This window comes from Microtus pennsylvanicus, chromosome 13 (genome assembly GCF_037038515.1).
Source record: "Microtus pennsylvanicus isolate mMicPen1 chromosome 13, mMicPen1.hap1, whole genome shotgun sequence".
NCBI lineage: Eukaryota > Metazoa > Chordata > Mammalia > Rodentia > Cricetidae > Microtus > Microtus pennsylvanicus.
Window position 1 is genome coordinate 44710407 of NC_134591.1, and position 27684 is coordinate 44738090.

The 27684-nt window shown below is 40.9% G+C and overlaps 1 protein-coding gene across 3 annotated transcripts; it reads right to left on the minus strand.

Moving 5' to 3' along the window:
- Positions 1–6133: 6133 nt before the first annotated feature.
- On the minus strand, positions 6134–27220 carry Btf3l4 (basic transcription factor 3 like 4). Of its 3 annotated transcripts, none has more exons than XM_075946929.1 (6): positions 27087–27220; positions 23755–23821; positions 18250–18363; positions 10535–10736; positions 9616–9675; positions 6134–7774 (listed from the first exon to the last, which is right to left on the minus strand). In XM_075946929.1, exons 2-6 carry the CDS (start codon positions 23806–23808, stop codon positions 7728–7730), a joined length of 477 nt encoding a protein of 158 aa, XP_075803044.1. In that variant the 5' UTR covers positions 23809–23821; positions 27087–27220; the 3' UTR covers positions 6134–7727. The 3 variants fall into 3 exon arrangements, with proteins under 3 accessions (XP_075803044.1, XP_075803046.1, XP_075803045.1); XM_075946931.1 differs by lacking the exon at positions 27087–27220 and adding an exon at positions 26793–26926; XM_075946930.1 differs by lacking the exons at positions 23755–23821; positions 27087–27220 and adding an exon at positions 26793–26874.
- Positions 27221–27684: the final 464 nt, after the last annotated feature.

A 27684-nucleotide genomic window follows, 5' to 3' on the forward strand; every position in this document is an offset into this window, starting at 1 on the left:
TCTGTTTCTGCATGGCTTCTGCTTTCTGCATTCTCTGTTTACTGTGAACTTTGGCTACTTCACTTAGTAAAGTTTTGCCTGTTCATGGCTTCACAATACAGTGAACATTAGTAGTGTTAATAGTAAAGGAGATGACCCTTCCCCACGAATACTGACCTCATACTGACTAAATGAAACCAAGTGTAGGAAACGAGTGACTGCACAGCACAGTCCTTAACGTGAGTGTGAGTTCTTGTTACTGTACAAATTTATATCAAGGAAAGCATAGTTATACCTGTGGTAAACTGGGAATACCAGAACAAGCAAAATAGTCAAAAGAATAGCTGTGTTTCTAGCGGGCTCAGCCAACTTCCAACTGACTTACTTTTTCCTTGTCCTTGCAGCAGCAACACAGGGAACATTTCTCCTTACCCTACTGCATGCTCTCATTTGCTTCCATTTCTCTGATCGGTCTCATTATGCCATGACAATCCCTGTTTCTTCATGTCCTCAAACACTCAACTTCCCTCAGGGCTCAGTGCTGGTTAGGTTTTTGTTTTGTCAGCTTGATACAAACTGAGGTAATCTGGGAAGAGGAGAAAACATCTCCATTAGCTTGGCCTGTAGAAAGTGTGTGGGGCATTTTCCTAGTCAGTGATTGATGTAGGAGGGCCCAGCCCTCTGTGGGCAGTGCCAACCTGGGCAGATGGTCCTGGGTCTTACAAGCAGGCTGAGCAAACTAAGAAACATACCCCAGTTCCTGCCTCCCTTTATGAAGGAATGGACGCTAAGGATGAGTGAAGTCTTTCTTCTCTAAGTTGTCTTTAGTCATGTTTTATCCCAGTAACAAATACGCAAACCAAGACACACTTTTACGTTCTCTTCCCTCAATCCTCATATTTGTCTGTGTGTTTAATTACAGTCTTTGGGGCTGAGAAGATGGCTCAGTGGGTCAAGAGCAATTGCTGTGCAAGCATGAGGATTTGAGATTGAATCCCTGGAACCAAGGGGGCTGGAGAGATGTTTCAGCAGTTAAAGAATGTATCGCTCTTACAGAGGATTTTGTTATGCCATGCTTGGTTGGTGTCCCTGGGAGGCCTCCCCTCTTCTGGGAGACAAGGGGAGTGGAGGTAAGGGATGCTGTGGTTGGGATGCATTGTATGAGAGAAGAATAAATAAAAAGAAAAATCAAGTTTCATTGTTCTGAAAAAAAATAAAAAATATGGAGTGTTCCATGAACCCTGTGCTATCCTTTCTCTGGGGCCATCATTATCATCCCAATGTCAGTACATATGCTGTTGAAGCAAAAACTAAAGGATGCTTTTTTGAAGCTGTAGAAAATGACAAGCCTAATCCACATTGAAGCAGAGATTACCATAATGCCATAGGAAGACTCAGAATGCGGACTGAGGATGTAACTCAGACATGCTGTAAGAGAGGCCAAGTGGAGTGGAAGCTTCTAAAACTGTCCTGACAGTACCCAACACACTAAATCAAAACCTGTCATATCATATGGAGTGACAAAATTTAATGCCTCCTCCAGCATTTTAAGAACACAAGAATGGATCCAAGGTGTGGTGGCACAGGCATGTAACCCCAGTCCTCAGGATGGAAGAAGACTCACAACTTCAAGGCTGCCTGCTCTTCATGTAGAGTTGCAAGCCACCATGGGGATGGGAAAGGGGAGAAAGGTAGGGAATAGGGGTAGGAGTGGAATTGAGAATGAATATGATGGTACTTGTCATATTCCCACTTACTTCAGAAGTCTGGATTCTGGGAAACTGAGGGATATAACAGATGACAGGTTACCAAACTTGGTAAGTAGTGGATACAACTATAATTGCTGTTCCACATGCAATGTAGAGAAACTTAGCATAGCTGTTACCTGACAGCCAGCCAGGGATTCGGCAAATGTGCTCTTTCCACACCTGTCTAGAAAAAGACTATTGTAGGATGGTAACAGTATACAATCATAATCTTCTCCTAAAATTAATGTTCACATGCCTTCTGTCACTTTGAGCGCAAAGGGTCAAATAGTTTGGCATTTTGCAGAACATTACATCAGTCTAGTGTTTCAATGCTATTATGATTATTGACCTAATAAGCAGTAAGTGTTAAGTACTGTGGAGGGCACACTAAGGCATGGAAGAGAAGTTTACAAAGAGTCAGAGACCTGACACACCAGCTTTGAGGGGTTCAGTGATCTGGGCATTTCAGAACATACCCTCCAGAGTGAAGAACAGCCATTTCCACCAATGAACACCAGCAAGTACATTTTCTAGGCTCCTCTGGGTTTTAGAGATGGCAGGTTTTCCGTTCGGAATACTTCTATTGGGCCCCTTTGTCAGTTGATACAGAGACTAGTAGCCTGGGATGGGACCCAGAGTAAGAAAGATTCAAGGCTGAGTAGGGCTTACCACCATTACTTGGTCCATTGGCTGAGTATGACTTAACACCATCGCCTGGGCAGACTTTTATCACATCTGAGGCCTCTCGAATAGAGAATGACTGTAAAACCTCCAGCCATCTGGCTTAGATACATAGTTCACAAATGGCTGATTACAACTGATTCAAAGTTTACCTGATAGGTGCTTAACATATGCTAGTCCCTGTGCTGAAAGCTGCAGACAAAGAAATAAAACTTAATACTTATTCCTGAGAAGCCCAGAGTTCAATTTTACTCTATTTGCATGTATTTAATTCATCCATTACTTTTCCTTCCTCTGACATTTTGCAGGACTTGGGGAAAACACTCAAGAACAAGTTGCTAACTAGCATATATTGCAAACCAGGTGTGATGACACAATTTTGAGATTGAGGCTAGGGCAAAATGATCACAAATTCCAGCCCAGCCTTGACTACCTAGTGAGATCTGTCTGAACCAGTGAATACTGCAAATTGGACTAAACCATTACCTATTATTGATGAAAACATATAGTGGTCATTCTTTACCAATAAAATCCAGTATTTACTGAGTATCCACTGTGTGCCATGCTATTTCAGCAGACAAGTCAATGAAGGCACGGAAGGGGCAGCAGAACTAAGATGTGCATACGGAGCCACTGCTGGCACCCCACATTTGGTTTTCCTCACACTAAAAACTACATGTGATTTCCTCTGTATCAGAAACTGCTTTGATCTATTCCAACTCTATCCTCATTTGAAGCACTCGTGACTGAACATTTCAAAGAAGCTTTTTCATGCTGACCTCACACATGCTAGGCCAGTGGCTTTACGACTGCACCACACACTCCCAGCCAGGATTTCTTTTGGTAGCCCAGGCTGACCTGCCTCAGATTTACGAGGCACATGCCAGCCCTACCATAGAGTCGTGTAGAGGGTATTCAGATGTCCTCCTTCTAGGCTCATTAATTGCTAGGAACTCAGTCTCTCAAGCTAGCTTTGACAGTGACAGTGGCAGAAGGAAGTGTTTCAAGAACACAAAAATTCTGCCAGTAAGCAACTCAGAATCAGAAACAAAGTACAGCTAGACACCATAGGAACAGAAACTATAGGGATTGTCTGGGGCTCTTCTCTCACTAGGGTTGCTTATGGTTTTTTTTTGTTTGTTTGTTTGTTGTTTTTTTGAGACAGGGTTTCTCTGTCTCTTTGGAGCCTGTCCTGGAACTAGCTCTTGTAGACCAGGCTGGTCTCGAACTCACAGAGATCTGCCTGCCTCTGCCTCCCGAGTGCTGGGATTAAAGGCGTGCGCCACCACTGCCCTGCTGTCTATTATGTTTTATTCTTACCAGCTTCCACACAGACTGTTTGTGCTTCAGTTCAAGGGTACATCATTGCAGTCAATCTAAACAAAACTATAAACCCTAGAAATAAATGGATTGGTCCATCTTATTGTACGGATTGGATATTCTGGCCTTATCTGATCGTCTACGGCTGGGGTGAAGTTACACTATTGACAAAGCTACCTAAGAATGTGCGCATGGGTATGCATGCTTACTTGGATCCATGAGTGCTAAGTGCACACTTTACCACTGACCTATACCCTGGATCTGTATCTAGGCTTGTCTTGTGGATATGAGCTGGATTTCTTAATATACTGGCAGCCAATCTTGTCTAGAACACATAAGGGTAGGATGATGATTCTTTTCTGTGAGACTTGCTTGGTTATTTTCTAGCACTTGTGACACCGTGGGGATAGGACCTGGTGCCTGGCTATCTGACTCTGCTACATACCCACTCAAGGCTCTCAAAATCAAGGCCTGGATTCAAGGCTACTCCAGTCACCAGTGACAGCTAGGCTTGTGGTAGGGTGCACTTAGCCAACTGCGGGATGATCCAGCTATTCAGCATGTTTTTAAAAAAGAAAATCAGGTAGTTTGGCATTTAAAAGTGCTTGCTCTTAGTTGGGCAGTGATAGTACACATTTTTAACCCCAGGATTTAGGAGGCATAGGCAGGTGGATCTCTGAGTTTCAGGCCAGCCTGATCTACAGAGTGAGTCCAGGATAGCCAGAGCTACACAGAAACCCTGTCTCGAAGAACAAAAACAAACAAACAAAAAGTGGATGCTCTTGCAGATGACCTAGGTTCTTAGGTTCTGTTCCTAGCACCCACCCAGCAGGTCACAACCATCCTCAGTACAATGCCCAAGACTCTGAAGCCCTCTTCTGATCTCTGTGGGCACTGCACACATGCGCTGTCAGGTATCCATGCAGGTAAAACAACCATATACATCATAAAATAAAAAATACAAATCTTTAAAACTAATCCTGAACAACCCTTAAATTTGACCTACAGGCTAAAACCAAATAATCCTAATTTGATATCTGACTAAAGGTTATATGCATACTTTTCAATATGTAATTGTTAGGCTAAAGATAAATTGAACAGTACAGCCCTTGAATAGCATGCCTGAGGCTTTAGGTTCAATCTCCAGTATTTCAAACAACAAAATAAAGGGTTTTTGAAGAGTATGGAATTTAATAGTTCTATATAAGAACATTAGTTCTACAGATTAGTTTGATCTTTGGTAACTCCTCTATTCTTAGTTCCTCTTTAAAACTCAGACAATGCCTGTTCCACTAAATTGAGAATTGAATGAATAATTTTGTAGTCAGTAAATGTCATGTTCTCAAGTAAATGTGGGGCACTATGCAAGATGTTGGAGACAAAATGACATCTATCAATGTTTATAATCTGGATGACAGTCTATACTATACTATAGCAACAGTATGGATGCTGAAGTGAATATAGAGGTGTGACACACTCAGATATGAACTTTAGGTAGCTTGGCTTCTGAGTAAAATACTGGGGGAATTAATCACAACAAAGACTAATAAGGCTTATTAACCCAGGTAAGCTGTGTGTCAAGGCAACCCATAAGGGTGGCGCTGAGGACAGTTAACAGCCTAGAAAGTAACTTTCTGCCATGCTTTGGAAGAAATGCATATTCGCCTTACTCAGGCAGATTTCAAGACCTCTGCTTAATCTTAAAATTCATTTTACAGAGGAAACAGAGGCTTAGAAAGTACTATGAGCTGGGCATAATTCATATTGTAGTTCTGAATACAGCAACAAGCCATGGCTTTTAGAGTTGTCCTCTACAGCAGATCTGTGAGATTATCTTAAAACCTGTCATTTTCTTCAGTCCCAGGGTATCAGACATCCTCTTCTGGCCTCTTTAGGCACCAAAAAATGTGCATGGTACACAGACATACATGTAAGCAAACATCCATACACATAAAACAGCAAGAAAATAAAGATACCCCTAACAGATGACAAAATCCCTTCTTAGAGAATTCCCAAAATGAGATTCACAGAACTGCAAGAGCAGAAAAAACGCCTGCACTTGGAAATATCTTACTGGACTGATGATGAGATTTAGAGTAGTTTGGTGATGTGAGTGGATAAGGCCACATGTCAGAATCTGGACCAGAAACACATTTCCTCACTTCCAGTACATTCTCTGTTCACCCACTACAGTGCTCACTGCTCTCTGCTCCACAATGTATGCCTTTGGGCAGTTAGAGGAACAAAATTCTGGAGTAATTACAGAGTAGGTACAGACACTGACCTAACAATGGATGAGATTATTTTAAACAATGACATGAAAATTCATTTGTGTATGGAGAGTAAAGGAAAAATAGGAAAGAAGGAACTGAAGACAAGTAACAGAAGCACTAGAGGAAGTAGTCTCCTCTTTTGTACTGTTATTTTATTATTGTTATTTATTTTGTTAAGTCCATATATTATATAAAACATGACAGAAAAAAATCAACAAAGTTTTAAAATAAATTGAAAATGTTTGGGTGAAAAGAACACAGGAGCTTTGCCTTCATGTCTATAGATCTCTTAGTATGCTGTTGGTCTTGCATCTTAAGTACTAAGGAAAGGTATCTAGCTTGAAACAAAAGTTGGCATGCTGCAAGGTTAAGGGGCAGTTAGTTTGATGATGGGCCAGGAAATAATAGATTCTTCAAACCTTATCCTAAAATATTGGCTATAATAAATGCTGATATGCATAACACAGGCTTTTATCAAACGCAAGAGGAAAACCTGAGTGAATGAATGTAACTTACCTCTAAGTCCTCTGAAAGGAGGTAAGCGAATAAATACTGTGTCTTACCACTGTTCCCCCCAAAGCATTGTTTTCAGCATTCAGGGGGGTGTTATGAGTAGCTACAATCAATCAGATCTACCCAGAGGTAAGTTCAGGGCCAAGAACAGGAGAGTGGCTGAAGAAATTCTCCTGTGGCCAGTACCGTTTCAGAGAATGCCCATCTATGCTAGGAGCTATGTCTATAGCTTAAGTTCTTTTCATTCCAAAGGACAGTCCCAGTTTCAGCCTTGCTGAAAAAGAGAAACTTGTGCACCTGCTACTGACAACAGCAAGGAAACAGGCTACGCCTGGCATGGTTATTTAGTAAGCACACGCTAGCTCTTTCAGTTTGAGATCAACCAAACCATAAATGTGAAGGGAAATGAAACACTGAAGATGGAGCTGTCCCTTGAGGTGAGGACAGAAAGAGGGGTTAGGCACTCTCTCAACTCTATATGGAGAACTTCTGTCTCAAGCTAAGCAGGAGATAAGACCATTTAAAGACTAATAAGGGGGCGGGGAGCAGCAGGAAGAAAGCTAATAAAAGGAGCATTTCTGGGTCTGACAAGGAAGTGAGTCTAAGGCAGCCACACCAAAGGTACCCAATTTATGATTCTGGCAGCAATCTGGTGGTAAAATATTTCAAGATTTTTCAATCCAGAGAAGTGTATAAAAATATTAAAGTTAACTGAGCAAATTAACTTTAAAACCAAAAGTTTAAAAACCAAACTTCCAACAGTAGGAATATCCTAAGATCTGAAATCAAAGAAACTCACTTCATCAATTTTGTACAGTATTAGGGAAAAAAGTAACAAATGTAAAGATTTGTTTTATTTCTATTGGGGGAAGGAAGAGGATAGATATAACTGTTATCCAATTTTCTGTCCACCGTGTACACACATACCCACACACATACATATACATACACACCCAAAAGTTCCCCCCCAAAAGCAAAAACCACCCTCAAACTGTATCAATACTTCATATTTTGACCAAAAGAATAGATCCTGGGAAGTGCAAAATGCAAAATCAAATGACCGAGAAATGCTGATCAAACAGCATTATTAATATACAAAATATTTATATTACTGAACTAGTAACAGGTGATGTTCTCCATGTCTGTAAAACTTTGGAACAACAGAGCTGATTGTTAAATCTAGTCCATGCCAGCTTCCAAAACCCAGAGGATTTTAGTTAGCTTCATTTTTCGATGCTTCATCAAAATTTTCTACAAGATCTGACAAAAAGAAGAAAAGAAAACAATAAATAAAATGCAAATGAGTCAAAATAGTTGCAACTAGAATTAGTTAAAAAACAGAAAAGGCAGAAATGAACTAATGGCATTTTAGTAATAATGACTTTTATAAACAGTAATCTTAAGGAAATGGGACTTTAAAAATGTATGTAAAAATACTAAAGTGAAATATTTTTATGTCAGCTTAATGACAACAATTTTTTAAATTATTTTATTATTTTATGTGTATGGATGTTTTGCCTGAATGTATGGCTGTGTACCATGTGCATGCAGTACCTGAGGAGACCAAAAAGGAGTGCTGGATCCCCTAGAACTGGGGTAACAGATGGCTGTGAGTCACCATGTGAGTGCTGGAAATTGAACCCAGGTCCTCAGGAAGAGGCCAGTGCTCTTAATAGCTGAGCCATTTCTCCAGCCCTCCAATAAAAAAATTTCAACAATAATAAAGTATACTGATAATAAAGAGTGATTTCAATTTAATACATACAGGCAACAGAGCTTTATGGAATATTTTCTGACTCTAAGTTCTGATTCTTTCTTATTCGTTATATCCTATCACTGGGATTTCAGTCTGGACTCCCTGGTCTTTGTGATCTCTGTCTAGAGAACTTAGAAACACAAAGAAACAGCATAAAAGACATTCATTTATAATAAAGTAGAGTACATATAAACATTCATTTATAATAAAGTAGAGTACATACTCAAGGGGTTAGTGTGGTAAGTGTGGACAATGCTTGAGGGGCCACTGACTTAGGCAGGTTGTATATTATTCTGAAACCTCCAGGACAAACAGCTTTTCTTTTCTTCTCTCTTCTCTTCTCCTCCCTCCCCCTTCCCCCCTTCTGTTTTCTGCCCCCTTTGGTTTTTTAAGACAGAGTTTCTCCGTACAACAGCTCTTGCTGGAACTCACTATGTAAAACAGGCTGGTCTTGAACTCACAGAGATCTGCATGCCTCTGCCTCCCAAGTGCTGGGGATTAAAGGCAGGCACCACCACCAACTGGCCAACAACAGCCTTTCTTGAGGGACTTTTTGTTCTGTTCAGGTAAGTGACAGCCCTATTTGGTTTGACACTGATAGAAGGCAATTGTGTGTCTTTGGTTCTCTATCAGATAATACAACAGTCTTTTATAAGGGTTAGCATTCCTGGAACCAGGCTTATATAATGGCAGTTTAGGATGTCATGTCTCTCCCATGAACAGGGATAGGGCTTAGGGGACATTTTCTGACCGGAAGTTCCACTCCTTGGTTTTACAGGCTGATGATTATGAGGGAAGGCTCCATCTCCAGTGTCTTCCAAGCCAGCTAATATCTAACTAGAAACCTAACACTATCCATATCATTGTAAATCAAATGAAATTCAGTCAGAAAAATTCTGAAAGTCATCTATGCAATAAGTGAAAGGAGACAAATTATTTTTGCTTAGTTTTATGTGCATGTGTGTGTACGTGTGAAGATCAGAGACAACCTGTGCAGGTTGGCTCTCTCCTTCCACAATGTGGGTCTCAGGGAAGAAATTCAAATTGTCAGGCTTGGCACCAAGCATTTTTACTAGAACAGTCTTATTGGTTGGAGACAAATTTTTTTTTTATATTTATTTATTTACTTATTATGTATACAGTCTGCGTGTATGTCTGCAGGCCAGAAAAGGGCACCAGACCTCATTCCAGATGGTTGTGAGCTACCATGTGGTTGCTGGGAATTGAACTCAGGACCTTTGGAAGAGCAGGCAATGCTCTTAACCACTGAGCCATCTCTCCAGCCCCCCCCTTTTTTTTTTTTTTTTTTGGAGACAAATTTTAACACTAACAAAATGTCTTTTACCTGGAACGTCATCATCTTCTTCATCAATGTCTTCTGGTTTTGGTGCTTTACTATCCAATACTATAAAAAGTTTATATGAATATTAGTCGCTGAGAACAAAGAGCTCCACAGAACACCTCTAATACTTATCATCTCTCTGTCCAAACCTCCTATGGTTACTAAGTACAGTCAATCTAAAAGTCATTTCTGTGTTTTTGCTTAAGTAGCATTAAAAACTCTTAAATTAATTCCACTGTGCAGTAAAGGTAAAAGTTACATGCAAAATGAAGAATTTGAGAAGCTTGAACAAAGGTATTCTCCATATAAAAATATCCGAGACTTCCTAATTTGATCTAAGTAACTAGCTATGCAGTATGATCACATGACCACTGAACTACAAGACTTTTTGATGGTTAGAGAGACAAGACATGCATGAAATCAACATCAACTTAAAAATTCAGAATTTATGATTACCATATTTGTAATGGTAATCAGAGTAGCAATTGACAATACTGTATCTAAATATTCTATAATACACACTATTAGTTAAAAAAGCAAACTATAAGTTTATGAAGCACACAAGTGGTGATATAGAAATTATAAAAAGTATGTACTGAGGCAAATTCTTTCCGTTTAAGAAAGACACTTTATATTTATTTATGTATTTATTTTGAGACAGGGTCTCTGGCAAAGGCTGGACTCAACTTCCCTAAACAGCTGAGAATAACCCTGAACTTCTGATCCTTCTGCTGGAATTACAAGCATATGCCATTATACCCAATTTATTTACTACTAGGGATCTAACCAAAAACTTAATGCATAATAGGCTAGGAATCTGTCAACTGTGCTACATTCTCAGTTTCTGACGGGATGTTTTAAAAATTATTAGGTTTCCTAATTAAAGCAGGGAAGAGGGAAAGTACTGACTTGAAATACATACCTTGCCGTGGGAACTGCTCAGCTAACTTTCTAAGGCTTGTTAAGCTGTCAGCACCAAGCTGACTTAGTATTCCAGGAAGCATTTCTGTGATTGGTTTGGCTTCTGCATGACCAGTAATTGCAAAGGTGTTAGCGGAGAGAGAAGCTTGGACTTTGGGGTTGTTGAAATGAATAACTGTTCCATCATCTTTAATCATGTTCACCTGTATGGGCACAGAAAACAATGAATTTCACATGCTAGATTCAAATAAAAATAGCTTAAAAACATTTTTATCAATTATGGCACTTTACACAGTAGCAATCCCACAGCAGTAATTAGCTCAGCAGTGAATATGGCGTACAAAGATCCTTGCTATGGAGCCAAGATTACTAGAATTGTTAACAAAGTCACCAAGGCCTCAAGGTGGAAGAAGTTCATGACCACTTTTTTGTTTATTTGTTTGAGACAGGGTTTCTCTGCGTTGCCCTGGCTGTCCTGTAACTCAAGAGAGCTGCTTGACTCTGCCTCCCAAGTGCTGGAATTCAGGCATGTGCCACCACTACCTGGCTTTTAAAAAATATTTTTATTATTGTATATGTGCATATTGGGGAGTGCACATGCTGAGGTCAGAGGATCTACGCAGGTCATCAGGCTTTTGAAGAGTATCTTGCCCACCACTAATTATTATTATTTTTTAAATCAGACACAAGGGTCTTGTGATTTCCTCCAGTAGCTGGGGCTACAGGCGTGTTGCTAGTTTGTTTTGCATGCTTTGTTCTGGGGTACTCTGGGTATTCCAGGTGCTAAACTAAATCCATTCCTACCTCTTTACTTTTTACTTTGAGATAGATTCTTACTGAGTTGCCAGGCTGGCCTTGAATCTGTGATCCTCCAGCCTCAATCTTTTAAGTATCTGGGACTACAGACCTGTGCCTACAGGCTTGACAATTTTCTTTAATTCTTAAATATACCTTCTCACCACCTTCACTAATTTCTGTCAACAAAGCTCTCCCAGTAACTCACCCTCCAGGAAATGCTTTGTTAATAACCAGGAGGCCTTTAACATCATCCTGCCATTATTTCTTTAGCTTTTACCAATTGGATCTGCTATTTACATTGTTATTTCTCTCTTATGTATTTCCTTTCTAAATTTTTTGGTTTGGTTTGATCTCATTTACACAAGTTAAATGTGTAAATATTCCACCATGTGATTGATTCCACTATAAAAGTCACCTTGGTGATAACTACTTATTATATAAGGTCAGGAGAGTGACACTTAACTACTTCAGAGGCACAGAACTACTACGCTTGTCCCTGGAGGCAGAGGTGGGGGGGGGCAGGGAGTGTCTCTCTGTGAGTTCAAGGCTAGCCTGGTTTACAGAGTTAGTTCCCAGGACATCAGGGCTACACACGGAAACCCTATCTCAAAAAAAGAAAAAAAAAAGGCTTTAATCTTATGCCCTTCCTTTTTTTGGCACTGCACTAGATACAGTCGCATCTGAGGAGATCTTTTTTTTTTTTTTTTTTTGGTTTTTTGAGACAGGGTTTCTCTGTAGCTTTTGGTTCCTGTCCTGGAACTAGCTTTTGTAGACCAGGCTGGCCTTGAACTCACAGAGATCCACCCGCCTCTGCCTCCCGAGTGCTGGGATTAAAGGCCTGCGCCACCACCACCCAGCTCCCAGGACAGCTGGTTAAGTATGAACTAAGTACTTGAAATGAACTAGAGTTTCTCAACTTACTGTTTGGTTTCCTTCCTACTGTGCCATCCTTATGCTTAAAACATTCATTTGTTTATATAAAACTCTAATTCTAAGCAAGCTTGTCAAACATTTGCCTCAGAATATAGGTCAAATGGAAAAGAAACAACATTACAGATATGTGGAGAATGACTATATATATGAATGATCATATCCTTTGGATTTTCTTTCTGTCTGGGCTCCTCTCCCAGAGGTTGCAGACTGAGTCGTAGTGTACATCCTGATACATGTTTCCTCAGTACAATGCTGTCACACTTGAGGGTGACAAGTGAGAGGAGTTCTATTTCAGACCATGGGTAAATTTATTCATGATTGTTTTAAATAGGGTGGAATAAAGGAAGCAGCTGCTTGAATAGAAAGGTCCAGAAGAGTGGAAAATTAATCTTAGAAAATAGAGAATGCAGGCCGGGCAGTGGTGGCGCACGCCTTTAATCCCAGCACTTGGGAGGCAGAGGCAGGCGGATCTCTGTGAGTTCGAGACCAGCCTGGTCTACAAGAGCTAGTTCCAGGACAGGCTCCAAAACCACAGAGAAACCCTGTCTCGAAACCACCCCCCCCCCCAAAAAAAAAAGAAAAGAAAAAAAGAAAAAGAAAATAGAGAATGCAATACTAGAAAATAAAGGCCAGAATATTTCATTTCTGTTGCGATTTCCTTCCACCCTACTAAGCAAATGGCATAAGGCTCCTGGGCACAGCTGTGAGAAATAATCAAAGGATGAAATCAAAGGATCAAATGATCGGTTCTCCTGCTTTTTTAGTCAGGAGTATTCACAAAGCAACTCATACACATTTTATATGTGTTTAAGTCATGCAATGTATACATACAAAGGACAGCCATCTTGCAGGCCTCAAACTTGTAATTAATGAATTTCTCTTATTCTAAGACAGACTCTAGGTAGACTCTCTGGTCATAGTGTTTCTGAAAATCATTATATGATTTGTTTTGTTAAAGTCAAAGTGTCACTATGTAGCCTTGGCTAGCCTGGAACTCACTATGTATACCAGGCTGGTCTCAAACTCACCTAACTCTGCCTCGTGCATGCCTGATTAAAGGCAAGGGTCTCCACGACCAGCCCATTACATGCTTTCATGCATGCATGTAATGCTATAGAGCTTTTTTTCCTTCCCCTCACAAGAAGCTGTATTTAATACAAAACTACATGAGTAAGTCATGGTATATATAGTATTCTACATACTTCTAATTTAATTTGCAAAAGTTATGTAAGCAAATGTCTTGCTACTAAAAAGATCAACTTCAGAAAGAGAAAAAAAAGTAAAACTTTTTCATCTTGTTGAAAACTTCACAATTGCTACTTTATATAATTAATTATTTCATGTATATTTTCTTATACATAGAGTTTGCGAAGACAAGCAGATAATGCTGGAAATGGACAGGAAGTGGTGAGGTGGTGAGAGTGTGCACGCAGCAGCACTAATTCTCTGTGTAGTTCTGGGGCTGTGACTCCTCAAGAAACTAGGACTAAGTGGGAGTGGTGGTGTGTGGGGTTTTTTGTTTGCTTGTTTGTTTTGTTTTTGTTTTTTTCAAGACAGGGTTTCTCTGTAGCTTTGTAGTCTGTCCTGGAACTAGCTCTTGTAGACCAGGCTGGCCTCGAACTCACTGAGATCCGCCTGCCTCTGCCTCCCGAGTGCTGGGATTAAAGACGTGCGCCACCACCGCCTGGCGAGTGTTGTGTTGTTTTAATCTCAGCTCAACACTTGGAAAGTTAAGGAAGAAGACTGTGAATTTGAGGACAACCTATTCTTCATAGCAAGATCTTGTTTTTTTTTTTTTTAAAGAAAGAACTAGAATGACAATATCAACAAAAGGAATTAATAACATAGTTTAAGTATGTAAGAGCTAAGAGTGATGGAATACTTAGCTAGTATGCATGAAGTCCTGAATTTGACTCCCACAGTATGAATGCATGTCCACATATACACACACACTCATGCGGGAGGGGTAAAGAGAGGGAGGCAGAAAGAGAGAGAATATGTAACTTTTCTTTCTATAAATGTTTGATTGTAGCTGGGTGGAGGTGGTGCACACCTCTAATCCCAGCACTTGGAAGGCAGAGACCGGCAGATCTCTGAGTTTGAGGCCAGCCTGGTCTACAAAGCGAGTTGCAGGATAGGCTCCAAAAAGCTAAAGAGAAACCATGTCTCGAAAAACAAAAACAAAACAAAACAGAAAAAAAGTCTGATTGCTACCAGAAAGACTTCTTTGAAGAAATCACGTCTACATGAAGATCTGAAAGAATAAGAAATGGCAGTATCCTTGGAAACACTAAGGAAATTTCTTTTATCCATGATGTCACCGACACTGAATTATCCACGGTAGGTGCTGTATAACCCAGGCCAGAAGACGGGTTTACTTTCTTTCTAGGTGGTGGGGGGGAGTATGTGGAAGGCACAGAGGAGAGGAAAAGGTTAAAAATAAGAAAATACAACTGAAAAGATCAAAAGCTAGCTAGCTTATCATAGTATGAACTCATGTTTTTAACATTTCTTAGTTCAAACCTAGAATTCCAGTCCTTGTCATCTGTGACCCACAGGCTGGTGGAATGCTGCAAGCACTACCGCCTTCATCTGTAACTATTAACTCAGCAGGAGCTAGGAAGCTGAGAGGGAATAATGATACATACTTATATGGCTAGCCGTCTAACAGTTTCCAACAAGATTATAAGTTAGAAATGACAGAGGCTATGAATAACACTTTCTGCACCACCTCTGGGAAAATGGTTAGTACACAGTACAAATGCACGGAGTGTTGACTACCATTAAGCTCTTTAGTGTGACAATTTCAGTTACAACAGACTCATGACCTCAGCACAGCATTACAAGTTTTATAGCAGTTTAAAGAGATCAACAATTACTAACTAGGGATCAGTAATAGAGTGCTTGCCTAGCCCTGGGTTGAATTTCCAATACCTCAAAACAAAAATCAAATTATTATGTCCTTATTTCACTATGAAACATTTATTTTAATAAACTGTAATTTGAAGGGCCACAGGAGCTGGAAAGATGGTTAGGTGAGTAAGATCACTTGCCATTGTAAGCATGAAGACCTGAGTTCAAATCCCCAAGACCCATATAAAAAGCTGGGCATGACTGTACTGGTAACTGTAACCTGTGGGCTGCCAGCCTAGCGCCAGGTTCAATAAGATGTCCTGTCTCAAAGGAACAAGACAGAAAATGATAGAGGAGGATAGCTTCCACAAAGTCATGGCACACTGCCTGGTTCTGTGTCAGCTGAGTAAACACCTCCATGAGATCCAGCTGGAAGGCATTTTCTCAATTACTGATCAATGGTGGAGGACCCAGTTCATTATGGATGGTACCATCCCTGGGCTGGTGATCCTGGGTTCTATAAGAAAACAGATCGAGCAAGCCATGAGGGGAACAAGCCAGTAAGCAGCACCCCTCCATGGCCTCTGCATCAGTTCCTGCCTCCAGATTCCTGCCATGTTCGTCCTCATCTTCCATCATGGAAACATCTCTTTGCAGCACAGGAAGGCCATTACAGAAAACCACAACCAATCAAAATAGCACAGTCCCAATGGTTACATCTACAATGCACTCCTACACCTGAGACTTGAGAATCACTGCAGAGAGAGCATGGAAAGATTAAATGGGCCTAAGTTTTGAATCTTATGCATTTATTTTTGGTATTGTTAGTATTAAACCAGGGACTCAGGCATGCTGGCAAGTACTTCAACACTGAGCTATATCCTCCAAGAGAAGTCTGAAGGAACTTAGGTTTTGAAGTGTCTTTGTTCTCTTAATATATACATGATCGAGAGTATCTGTTTGAAACCCATCACTCCTCACCCCAGACAGGGTTTTTCTGTGTAGTCCTGTCCTTCGACTTGCTCTACTGACCAGGCTGGTCTTGAACTCTGCTTGTCTCTGCCCTCCCCAACCCACCAGTGCTGAGATTAAAGGCATGTGTCACCAGACCTGGCCTGTCTGAAGTTTTAGGTCAATGCAAATATATAAAAGCTTTGGGGCCAGTGAGATGGCAAAGCAGGTAAAGGTGCTTGCTGCTAAGCCCAACGGCCTGAGTAAGACTCCTGGGACCCACACAGTAAATCATAACCAACTTTCAAAATTTTTCCTTTAATCTCCACACAACACCGGCCCTCACCATGATAAATAGATATTTTAAAAGATAATATATAAAATCTTTTAACGGCTCAGAAAAAAATTGAAATTAGACATGCAAATCACAGCCTAATTTTTATCTAAGTAAGAATTCTGTCACCTCAAGCTGAAAGGAGAAAAAAAATGCATGTCTTATATTTTCTATCTTATCAATACTAATTGTGACAGTAGATTTAAAGGAGGTTAATTTGCTCATTTGCATGTGTATGCATGGTGGGGCACTCTGTCACTTCATGCCTTGTCTCTAGGACTCTATTATCAGTAATTATCCATTAAGAATACAGTGTACAAGCAGTGATGCACACCTTTAATCCCAGCACTCTGGAGGCAGAGGCAGGCAGATCTCTGTGAGTTCCAGGATAGTCAAGGCTACACAGAAAAACTGTCTTGAAAAAGTAGAAAGAGAGGGAAAAAAAGAAAGAAAGAAAGAAAGAAAGAAAGAAAGAAAGAAAGAAAGAAAGAAAGAAAGAAAGAAAACCTCAGTGATAGCCAGGTGGGATGGCACACATCTTAAATCCTAGCATTCTGGAAGCAGAGGCAGGGAAATCTCTTGAGTTCAAAACGGGTCTGGTCTACATAGTTAAATTACATAGAAAAATCCTGTCTCAAAAAAAAAACAAAAGCAAAAACAAACAAACACAAAACAAAAAACGAGAGAGAGAGAGAGAGAGAGAGAGAGAGAGAGAGAGAGAGAGAGAGAGAGACCAAAGCATTAACATTCACTTCTTTCTGATTTCCAGCTGGATGCCAGCTTCCTCGTGTTCCTGCCCAGGCCTTCGCCATCATGATGAACTGTACTCTCAGATGAGAAGTCAAAATAAACCCTTCCTTCAAGATGCTTTTGTTAAGCATTTTGCCATAGCAATGAAAAAAATAATTAATATAATAGACTTTTAAAAGTTATCATTTTTGAAAAAAAGTTATCATTTTTGAAAGAGCAAATAAATCCAATCAGCTGAGTATAATCACAGCACTATGGTGGTAGAGGCAGCTATCCAATGAGACAATACTTTAAAAAAATAAAAACAAACCAGGCGTAGTGGTGTACAACTTTAATCCCAGCACTTGGGAGGCAGAGGCAGGAAGATCTCTGAGTTCAATGCCAGCCTGGTCTACATAGTGAGTGAGCCCCAGGACAGCCAGGACCACACTGATAAACCTTGTATCAAATATTCCAAAATAAATAAATAATAAAAATAAGAAAGGGGGGAATCAAATCCATATAAAGCTACAGCTAGAAGTTGTTGGATAGAGACTTTGAGTACAGAAAAATGAATTTAGAGTAAAAAGTAAATACTAAGGAGGCAAGATCACAAGTTAGAGGCCAGTCCAGAATACAGAGTGACCCATAGAAAAAAGTATAAAACAAAACAGAAAAATGTTAGTTTACATTAAAGTTCAAGAATAGTTGAGCTGGGCGTTGGTGGCGCACGCCTTTAATCCCAGCACTCGGGAGGCAGAGGCAGGCGGATCTCTGTGAGTTCGAGGCCAGCCTGGTCTACAAGAGCTAGTTCCAGGATAGGAACCAAAAGCTACGGAGAAACCCTGTCTCGAAAAATCCAAAAAAAAAAAAAAAAAAAAAAGAATAGTTTCATAATTGTCACACATGCAAATATCTTAAGTCTGAAAGTCTGAAGAAAATCCCTAACTACTTACTAAAACCATTTTGTCCTCAGAGAAAATTCACTCACTATATTCTTTCAAAGACATGCATGAAATAAAGATTTTTCCAAGCTAGCATTTTAATTGGAAAAGTCAAAAGAACTGTGTGTGTGCCATTGTATTTCCCTATAATTTGGACTCCCAAAGTGTTCATACCTCTTCAATACCAGCTATATTGTTCACAGCCAGTTTCTTTAGAGAACTCTGAAGCTTCTTGTCATCAGCAGTAGCTGTCCTATGCACCACCTTCTTCTTTCTGCGAGCTGTACCCTGGAAAATAATCAGACAGAGGTGTCAATATGCATAGCAACTGGCAAGAGTAATCACATCCTCCTGGTTCACAATCTAAAATCCACATTGGAAAAACTAACCAGCACCAGTGATTAACAAGAGCATGGAGTTGTGATATTCAGCCAACACCTGAAGGGCGGCTGTAGTCAGTTCTTATTCTTATTTTATCATTTCAATACATTATGTTTCAAAATATTATTCGGGTTTTATTTTTGGTTCTTTGAGACAGGGTTTCTCTGTAGCTTTGGCTGTTCCTGGAACTCACTTTGTAGACCAGGCTAGCCTTGAATTCAGAGATCCACCTGCCTCTGACTCCAGAGTGCTGGGGTTAAAGGCATGTGCCCCCCACTGCCCGGCAAAATATTTGTTAACAGAACTCAACTTAAAACTCTTAAGACGATGGTCTTGTGTGCTTTATAACAACTTTAAAGCACTGTATGCTTTCATAGAATTCCTGTCAGTCCCTGCCAATAAAGTCTAAAGATGATCCAAAATCTTAGAAGCTATTATATATTGAGAATTAAATCCCTACTGTGTGAGTATTCCAGAGTCTGAGAATCCAAGAATGAAAAAAACCAAGATTTTACTTAAGTTCTTATATTACAATAAAAGGGAAGTGTCATCAAGTACTTAAATCACTTCAAACAGGGTAAGGGTATGAAAAAAAAAACCCACAGAACAAAACTAGAATGGTGAAAGAGCAAAGCATAATTTTACTAGAAATGAGACCCCCGACCAGGGAAGAGTAATCCAAGCAGGATGAGACAAGACTGAGCTTGTCTTCTGGACAGAGGGGCCAGTGCAGCCAGAGCAGAGTCAACAATGAGGAAGGAAGAGGTAAGTGAAGCAGACAGACATACAAGGGTCACATCACATAGATTAGGATCTCACGGGCAGGTGTTTAATTGTATCCTAATAGAAAGCTATTAACAGAGACCTCATCTGACTTGTTTATTTTCATCTAAGTTTGCTATAGAGAAACTGAACATGGAGGCTATGTGACCAATGAGGGGGCTGGTGTACAAGTATGGTGAGAGATGAGAAATGGTTACAGGTCAGACTGTCACAAGAGACAAAGTGACCTTGATGGGTTAGATGTAGGGCATGACAATGAGTCTTAGGATTTTGGCCTGAAGTTAAAAATAATACTATGTACTAAGTCAAGAAAAGTTCATTTCTCTATTGATAATTAGATATACAGGGATGGCGATATGGCTCGATGGGTAATCACACTTGTTGCTCTTCTAGAGGATGGTAGCTCAAATCCTAGCACCCATGTCAGGCAACTCACAAGTGCCTAGAACTACAGCTTCAGGGGATCCAATGCCCTTTTCTGGCTCCTGATGACATCAACAGACACAGAGACACATAGACACATATAAAATTTTAAAAAGAATAAAATACATTTTCCATTAAAAACTATTTAAAATTATGTATTAAATTTCTGAGCCAATTTATAAACATGTAACCAACATCAGAGCTGAAATACTACCAAAAGCATAAGTTCTGATGCTAGCTCTTTCTGAACTAAGAGTGATAAACAAATGGGGTCTTTAATCTCTTGGTAGTTCCTGCAGTAGCCCCCAGGGACTCAGCCTTACAGAAGAAAGGCCAGGGTTTCCTGCCTTAGCAATCTCAGTGGGAGAAAAAAGTTGCAAAGGTTCTGATAACATCCAGTTGCTAACAGAACACTTTACACAGATGGCCATTTATTTGGGAAGCATTCCTGACTCAGGAATAGCTTAGCTGCTTGCTCTGTAGTTTTGTTTGAGCAGTGTTGAGCTAGACAGCGAGGCAACCCTGCTTCTGCCTGCCCTGTGCTGTGATTACAGAGTGTGCCACTAGGCAGAGCTGCTCTATTGAAAGAAAGGTCTTCAGGTAATTCAACCAAGCTACTACATAAGTAGTATACATACACCTGTAATCCCAGCATGCAAAAAGACAGAGAGGATTACTTAAAAGTTTGAGGCCAGTCTAGTCAACATACCAAATTCCTAGACTTCAGAGTGAGACTCTGTCTCAAAAAAATTCATTAAAAAAACCAAAACAAAACAGGGGGCTGGAGAGATGGCTCAGTGGTTAAGAGCATTGCCTGCTCTTCCAAAGGTCCTGAGTTCAATTCCCGGCAACCACATGGTGGCTCACAACCATCTGGAATGAGGTCTGGTGCCCTCTTCTGGCCTGCAGACATACACACAGACAGAATATTGTATACATAATAAATAAATAAATATTTTAAAAAAAAACTGGGAAAAACCAAAAAAAAAAATATTTTGAGGGCTGAACCTGGTACTAAATCCTCTAGTAGTTTCTGATATGCAGGACCCTAAGGCGGGAGCATCACTTAAACCAACCTGGGCAAAAAGGGAGTGCAAATCTCTAAATTTTTAAATCTAAAAATAATAAACAATTCTCAGTCCATGTAGAGAACCCTTTCAAAAAAAAAAATTCAACAGCTGGGCAATGGTGGCGCACGCCTTTAATCCCAGCACTCGGGAGGCAGAGGTAGGCGAATCTCTGTGAGTTCGAGACCAGCCTGGTCTATAGAGCTAGTTCCAGGACAGGCTCCAAAGCCACAGAAAAACCCTGTCTCGAAAAACAAAAACAAAAAAAAATCAACATGTCTACACACTTATCAGTCCAACAATCTTCTTTCATCTCCTAGATTTTATAGTTGATAAAAGACACAGTCTCAAATTCTAAAATCAAAGCCTGGGAAAGACCTTCAATTCTTCTCTCTGCCCTTCATCTCCCCACATCCCATCTGTCATTAAATCATGCCTGTCCAGCCTCTAAACTTGTGTCCCATGTTGTACAATAGCATCTAGACTGTTCTCCAGTTGATCCCATTTTCCACACTGCTTCCATTTCTAAAACAGCTCTCATTTTGTCCTTTTTTTGTTGTTTTTTGAAGACAGGCTTTCTCTGCATAGTCAATAGTTGTCCACTGCGGATGAATAATATCCTGAGCTCCTTAGAATCGCATATAAAAAGTATGATGAAGCCCAAAGTACTTGCTCATCTCATCCCTACCATTTTCTATCCATTATATACTCTAAACTAGCTGTCCCAACTAAAGCCAGCCATTATAAAGCTCCATATTTTCTCAGCACTCCATGGGCCTTTGCACATATGCAAATGACAATCCCCATTTTAGCCTACCCCCTCTACCCCTTTCACCTGGTCTAGTGATGAATTCTTATTTATCCTTTAAATCCCAGCATGACTTTCCTAAGTAAAACACTTTGTTCTTCATTACAATACTTGATAATCTTCATTGTAACTGTGAGCATGACTTTCTTCCATGTTGAGCTATGTCAATGTCAAAAGCAAGAAATCTTGTTTATTTGCTATACCTGGTATAAATTAAGTATTCAGTTAACAGTAGATAAATTAATGCATGTACCAATCACTACATTAAAAATACATAATTATGGGACTGGGGATATGACTCAGATCAAGCTCTTATGTCAAGCATAAGGAACTGAGTATGGACAACCAAAACTGGGGATGGCAGTCACAACTGCAATCCTTGGAAGGGAGAGAAAAGAAGATTCTGGAGGCTCACTGGCTAGCCAGTCTAGCGGAATCAGGAAGTTTCAGGCTCACTGAGAAACCATCTCAAAAAATGCAGTGGGGCTGGTGAGATGGCTCAGTAGCTTAAAGTGCTTATGATCAAACCTAATAACCTTAGTTCAATCCCCAGAACTCACATGGTAAAAGGAGTGAACTGATTCCTGCAAGTTGTCCTCAGATCTCTACGTGTGTGTTACACGTTTGCAGTCATGCATGTATTCATGTGCACATATGTATGTCCACACACAAAATAACTATAAAAAAATAGGGTAGTGAGGCATAGAAGATATATGATGCTCACCTCTGGCCCCCACAAATACATGTGTCTGTAAGCATACACACATGCATAAACCACCCACTAAATAATAAAAGTAATTGTGATAGGTGGGCATCAGGCCCTTCCAGACCTATCTAGTTGTTACAAACCTCTAATTTTGCATATGTTACAATGTGAGCATTACAGCTAACAGTGTGTTAATATGACTTCACATCATCTAATTTTATCACCATCAGAAGAAAGTACTGGTCACTTCTTTCTCCCTCGACTGCCTCTACCCAAGAGCTGTGGTTATGCTCAATGGGACGCATGGTAACACCTATTAATAGCCTCCTATCTGCCCTTTCTCCATAGTGATCCACAAATGAAGTATTGTTCTTTCTCTCTTTTGCAAACATTGTACTGGGCAAAGATGAGGGTACAGTAGTCTTCTTGAGTCTCAGGCCACAACTGAAGGGAAATCAAGGTTTTGGGGTTTACAACCTCCTGAGGCTTTAAAGTATGTGGAATAGTAAACTTATGTTCATGTTCAATGGCATGGAAGAAAAAGTAGGCATTTGGAAGGAAAATCTGGCAATCCACAAAATGTATATTCACTTTAAACATTCCCAGTTATGCACTTAATCACATGGAAGTTACATTTAACCAGGATAAGGTAACCCTAACATCTATCATTCCCTACAAAAGAGGCATAATAGCTACCATTTACATTTGCTTACCACTTACCTTGTGTCAGATACCATTAGGTGCTTATAAACAATGCTCTACTTATCTATTTATTTATTAAGTTTTTCGAGACAGGGTCTCACTATGTAGCCCTGGTTGTCCTGGAACTTACTCTGTAGACCAGGCTGTCCTCAAACTCAGAGAGCCACCTGCCTCTGCCTCGAATTAAAGGTGTGTATTACCACCGCCTAGTCAATGTTCTAATTTTTAGAAGCATTTTAAATAATTATTTCTATTTTGCGGATGAAAATCTTACGAAGACGAGGTAACTTACTCATGTCACATAAGCAGGTGTTGAAATCTGGGATTCAGGGCTGGGAGATTGGCTCAATGGGTAAAGCACAAGCATGAGGGCCAGTTTGGATCCCCAGAGCCCACCAAAGCCAGGCGGGTGTGGTGGCCCCTATAATCCCTGCATGTGGGAAGTGGAACCCTTGGAAGCAGCTGGCAAGAGATTCTGCCTTGCTATGTAAGAGGGAGAACAAATGAGGACGACCTCGTCCCACGTCACCCCTGGGCCTCCACATGCATGTGCACTTGCACACGCGCAAATCCCACACACATACCAAAATTACAATGTGGGGACTCAAACAAAGGGGTCTATTTTCACTGCCACCAGAGAGAAAGTCCTCTGGTCACATGTTTTAGAACTAGACAAATTATTATCAAACAGGAAGTGGCCTGATTTTAATCACTGACAATATTCTGAACTCAACGACCACCAATACAAAGTAGTAATTCTACCTCGCAATCATACGTTCTCCTACCGGTTTGTCTTACACCACACTCACCTTGCCCCCTATCCGGACCTGAGCTTGAAGTTTGGCTAACTTTTCTTGATTCATGCTCTTGGTAAATCTAGGGGGGGAAAATAGATTTGTTAAATTTAGTTTTACCAAAGTTAAAGACTTATTTATATAAACAATACCTTTTGCTTCACTGAGCTTGTAATATGCATTAACATCATGGTCTTATAATACTATCTATATTAGTAATAGTGACAACCTGTTCTAGCTTCACATACCAATTTAAAAAAAAAATTAAACATCACACGGGAGTCAAATATACAAATGGCAAATGAATGGGATTCAACGTTGCCTATTTAAAGATCCTTTCTTAAAACATGACTCAGTCTTCTGGCATTCAGAAAAACCTAACCAATTATGAAATCTCTGTAGGCAGCAGGCTTTTTCTTCCAAAGACTTTCAAAGCAGAGAACAGTTACCAAATGTTATTAGCAAAACCTTTAAGTAGACTGTTTTCTCTGGAATCACATTCTGTATTTCTTATAAAGGATAAATAATATGACACAAAGAAAAAAGGCTAGACAAAGAAGAAATTAACAATGGGCCGTCAAAATACAAGCAAGTCACGTCCTCTATTCAAGGTCAGATGTGTTAATAATGGGAAACTACCAGATTTTCAAACGCTCCCTGATTCAGCAGCCCCCGAGTTCACTCTAGGCCTTGCAGGGATAGAGTTTGTCACACTTAACAAGATATTATTGCATATAGGGTAAACTGTTTCACTGCACAATGTGACAGAAATGTATCTTGGCTACATTAATACTGAGTTGGTGGGGAGAGAAAAAATAAGTTTTTATAGCAAATTTTGACTTTTGAAAATTCTAAGGATATTATAAAATCATAAATTCTAGTCTGGTCAGTGACTCTCCTGCTAAAGAAAACATTTTACACTAGAATCAAATATACTCTAATTCAACAGTCCTGTTTGACTTGTTCTGTGGCTCTCCAGATCATTACTGAGATATGAGGGAGGGAATAAGGGAATAGGGTATCACTAAACTTTTTTTTTTTTTTTGCTAATTTTCTAACCTTGTAATTACAACATTCAGATGAGGATACCATTTTTTTTTACATTTGAAAAAGAAAAAAAAGAATCAAAGATCCTGTAAAGTACTAACCATTCTGAGCTGGCATTGAACTTAGGGAACTGACCTGTACATATCACTGCTGTAAGGCTGAATCCATTTCCCAAATAAAAATTAGAACCTATGGCTTTTCAATTTGCTCAACACTCTATCACGATGGTCCCGCAGCTACAACTCTTGTATGGGAGGAGTTGTGTGGAGAATCCAAATAAGTCTTAGATGTGTCATGACTTAAAACTTGCAGATATGAACCTCAATCTTGTATTCAAATATTCACAAAAGAACTAACGTTTATTTTCCTCACAGGACTACAGCCATGAAGGTACAGTGAAATAACGAAGAACTTAAGGAATTTCTTGCAGAAAGGAGGTCAAGAGAAAACATTAGAACTAAACACAGGACAAGCCCTTTGGGACTATTCTGCATTTTGAGTAACAATCCCAAAGAAGAGAGATGGAAAGACAAGACAAAGAGTCCAGATTTGTTTGAAGCAGAAGCAAAGACAAAATTCTTTTCTTATGTTGTGGATGAAAGAATGATTCCATTCCAGGTGGCCAGGATAACAGAATCAAGAAATCTTATTCTAAGGAGTATGTCGGAAAAAAAGAGGGAAATCTTAGGGAGCCTGGGAGCTTAAAAACAGCAGAGGGAGAAATGTGGCCTTTTGTCTCTAAGTTGCTGGGCCGTGTAGGACTCAAGTAGGAAGAGATTCAGACTCATCTGAGACCTCACCAGTCACCGGGTTCAGCCTCTACTTGATATCTTTAATGTACCTGTCATTCTTGCTTAATGTGTGATGTCATCTCAAAGATCTGTTAGTGCAGCAGGGCATAAATTAACAAAAACACTTAGCCTTCTTTTTAGTTTAACAGAAAATGAAGGCCTGGAAAGTTCCCTTCTGTGTCCCAAAGGGAGAAGTGACTTCCCAGGGCCACATGATCACTGAGCTGAGTCTCCAAGAATCCTTTTCACACTTTTCGCACGGACTTCCGAAAGAGTATGAGATGAATCAATATTTATTGAACGCCCAAGTTCTAAGCATCCAGGTACTTTCCCATGCATGTTTACACAAAAATAATCTGTGCTTTGAGCCAGGACTTTTGATGTGAGAGTTCTCTAACAGTAGCAAAAGCTGTGGCATCAGAAAGCCCAAGGTTTTACCACTCAGGGCTTCGGAAAGCTATTTAACTTCTTTGAACTCATTTGTTTCTCCTGCATTACGAAAAGTAAACCCACCACGTACTTTACTGAGTTGAAAGATAAAGCTTAGATTATCAAGTTAACGTCAGATACTTAATAGTTGGTAACTAATGTTACCACTCTTCCAGAGGACCACTGATGATATAATGAAAGAACGTGGGAACGGAAGTTGAAACCGCCATTCACCAACTGTGTAACACTGTGCCTGGCGATCAATCATCAGCGTAATGAGGTTATAAGGATGGGCTGTCTCAAAACCAAGGTAGACTTGTAAACAAACACTTCCATTAGAAAGTGAAGAGCGCTGCAACCCAGTTCGGGCCCGAGAGGTTGGGGGCCGGGTGCTAACCTCAGTTTCCCTATCCGTAGATTGGAAGGAGCAAATGAGATGATAACAGACAAGCTGTACAAAGCTCAAAGCGTCTGACATTGTTGTTGTGAATAATGAGTGACGGCAGGAGGAGGGCTCGACCCTCCTGGGACTGGACCCGCGAGGCCAGAGCCCGGGCCCGGGCCCTCCAGAGCGGGCGATGGTGCTGGGGACCTTCCCTCAGGTGCCGACCCCCAGCTGCGCCGCCCGTAACCGACAGGCCGGGCCGGCCGCCTCCGCCCCCACTCGCCGCGCCACGGCGGAAGTGGCAGCCAGAGCGGACGGCGGGTGTCGGAAGGGGAGGGCGGGGGGGAGACCGTGCGCAGCGGCCGGAGGCCGTGGGGTGGCGGGCCCGCCGGGGGTCTCACCTGCAGCGGGGAGGGTCCTCCAACACCAGCACGCGGCAAGAGCAAGATGGCTGCCTTAGCTGAGACAGAGAAAGACCGCGGCGGCGGGAGCGGCCCACGTGACGCACGGCTCCGCCTCGCCCGCGGGTGGCGGGAGTGGGGGTGGGGAGGGCATGGCCGCCGCGCGCCTCCCAACTACAAAGCCCAGCCTGCCTCGCGCACCCCAATATTCTGATTAGCGGCGGGTGCTGGGGCCGCGCTGCATCCTGGAAGTGGCCGTCCGTCCCCTCTGCGCCCCATTGTGTCTGCGCTTACCTTTTGTCTTGGACCTAACGGATGGACGGCCTGGAGTTTAGTTTGGGTGTATACTTAGTTGGGATGTTGTTCACTGATGGACTCTTCTAGTACCAGGAGGGAAAGTCGGGAAATGTTGACTTGTTAGGTTGTAGAACGGAAAGACATACTCGACCCAAGACAGAAACCAACAGATTTAACGGAAAGAAGCGCTACACTTAAGTCATTGTAGTGACTTGTGTTCCGGTTCCCTAGGATTACCTCATCAATTGTGCAATAACAGGCTCCAAGCATGGTTTTCTTGGAGCTTGCGTTAGTTGATTGCCTCATGCCTGAGTGAAGACGTGCGGATGCGAGGGGGAAGAAAAGGTCCAGAGCTTCTCCAAAGTGCATGCCTGCAAGACACAGACGTGTGCATAGCAAAACGCGCTTACTGGTTGGGTTTCTAAGGAATCCCGAGGAGAAATCTAACAATGAAATACTGTAGTCCAGTCTTTTTTAATTTGCACAGTGGGACGGGAAATTCCAAGCCAATGGATGACTTCTCTGTTGTGAGAGGCTGATCTCACAAATAATAATTTGCTTTTCGAATATTTAGTGAAGTGGTCCTTGGGAGGGA

What these genes read in the sequence shown, in the direction of transcription:
- Btf3l4 (XM_075946929.1), bottom strand. Translation starts at nt 23,808, where the DNA reads ATGAATCAAGAAAAGTTAGCCAAACTTCAAGCTCAGGTCCGGATAGGG. An exon ending in AGGTCCGGATAGGGGGCAAG is followed by an intron (nt 18,364 to 23,754) that starts GTGAGTGTGGTG and finishes ATTATTTTCCAG; the next exon opens with GGTACAGCTCGCAGAAAGAA. An exon ending in ATATAGCTGGTATTGAAGAG is followed by an intron (nt 10,737 to 18,249) that starts GTATGAACACTT and finishes GTGCCCATACAG; the next exon opens with GTGAACATGATTAAAGATGA.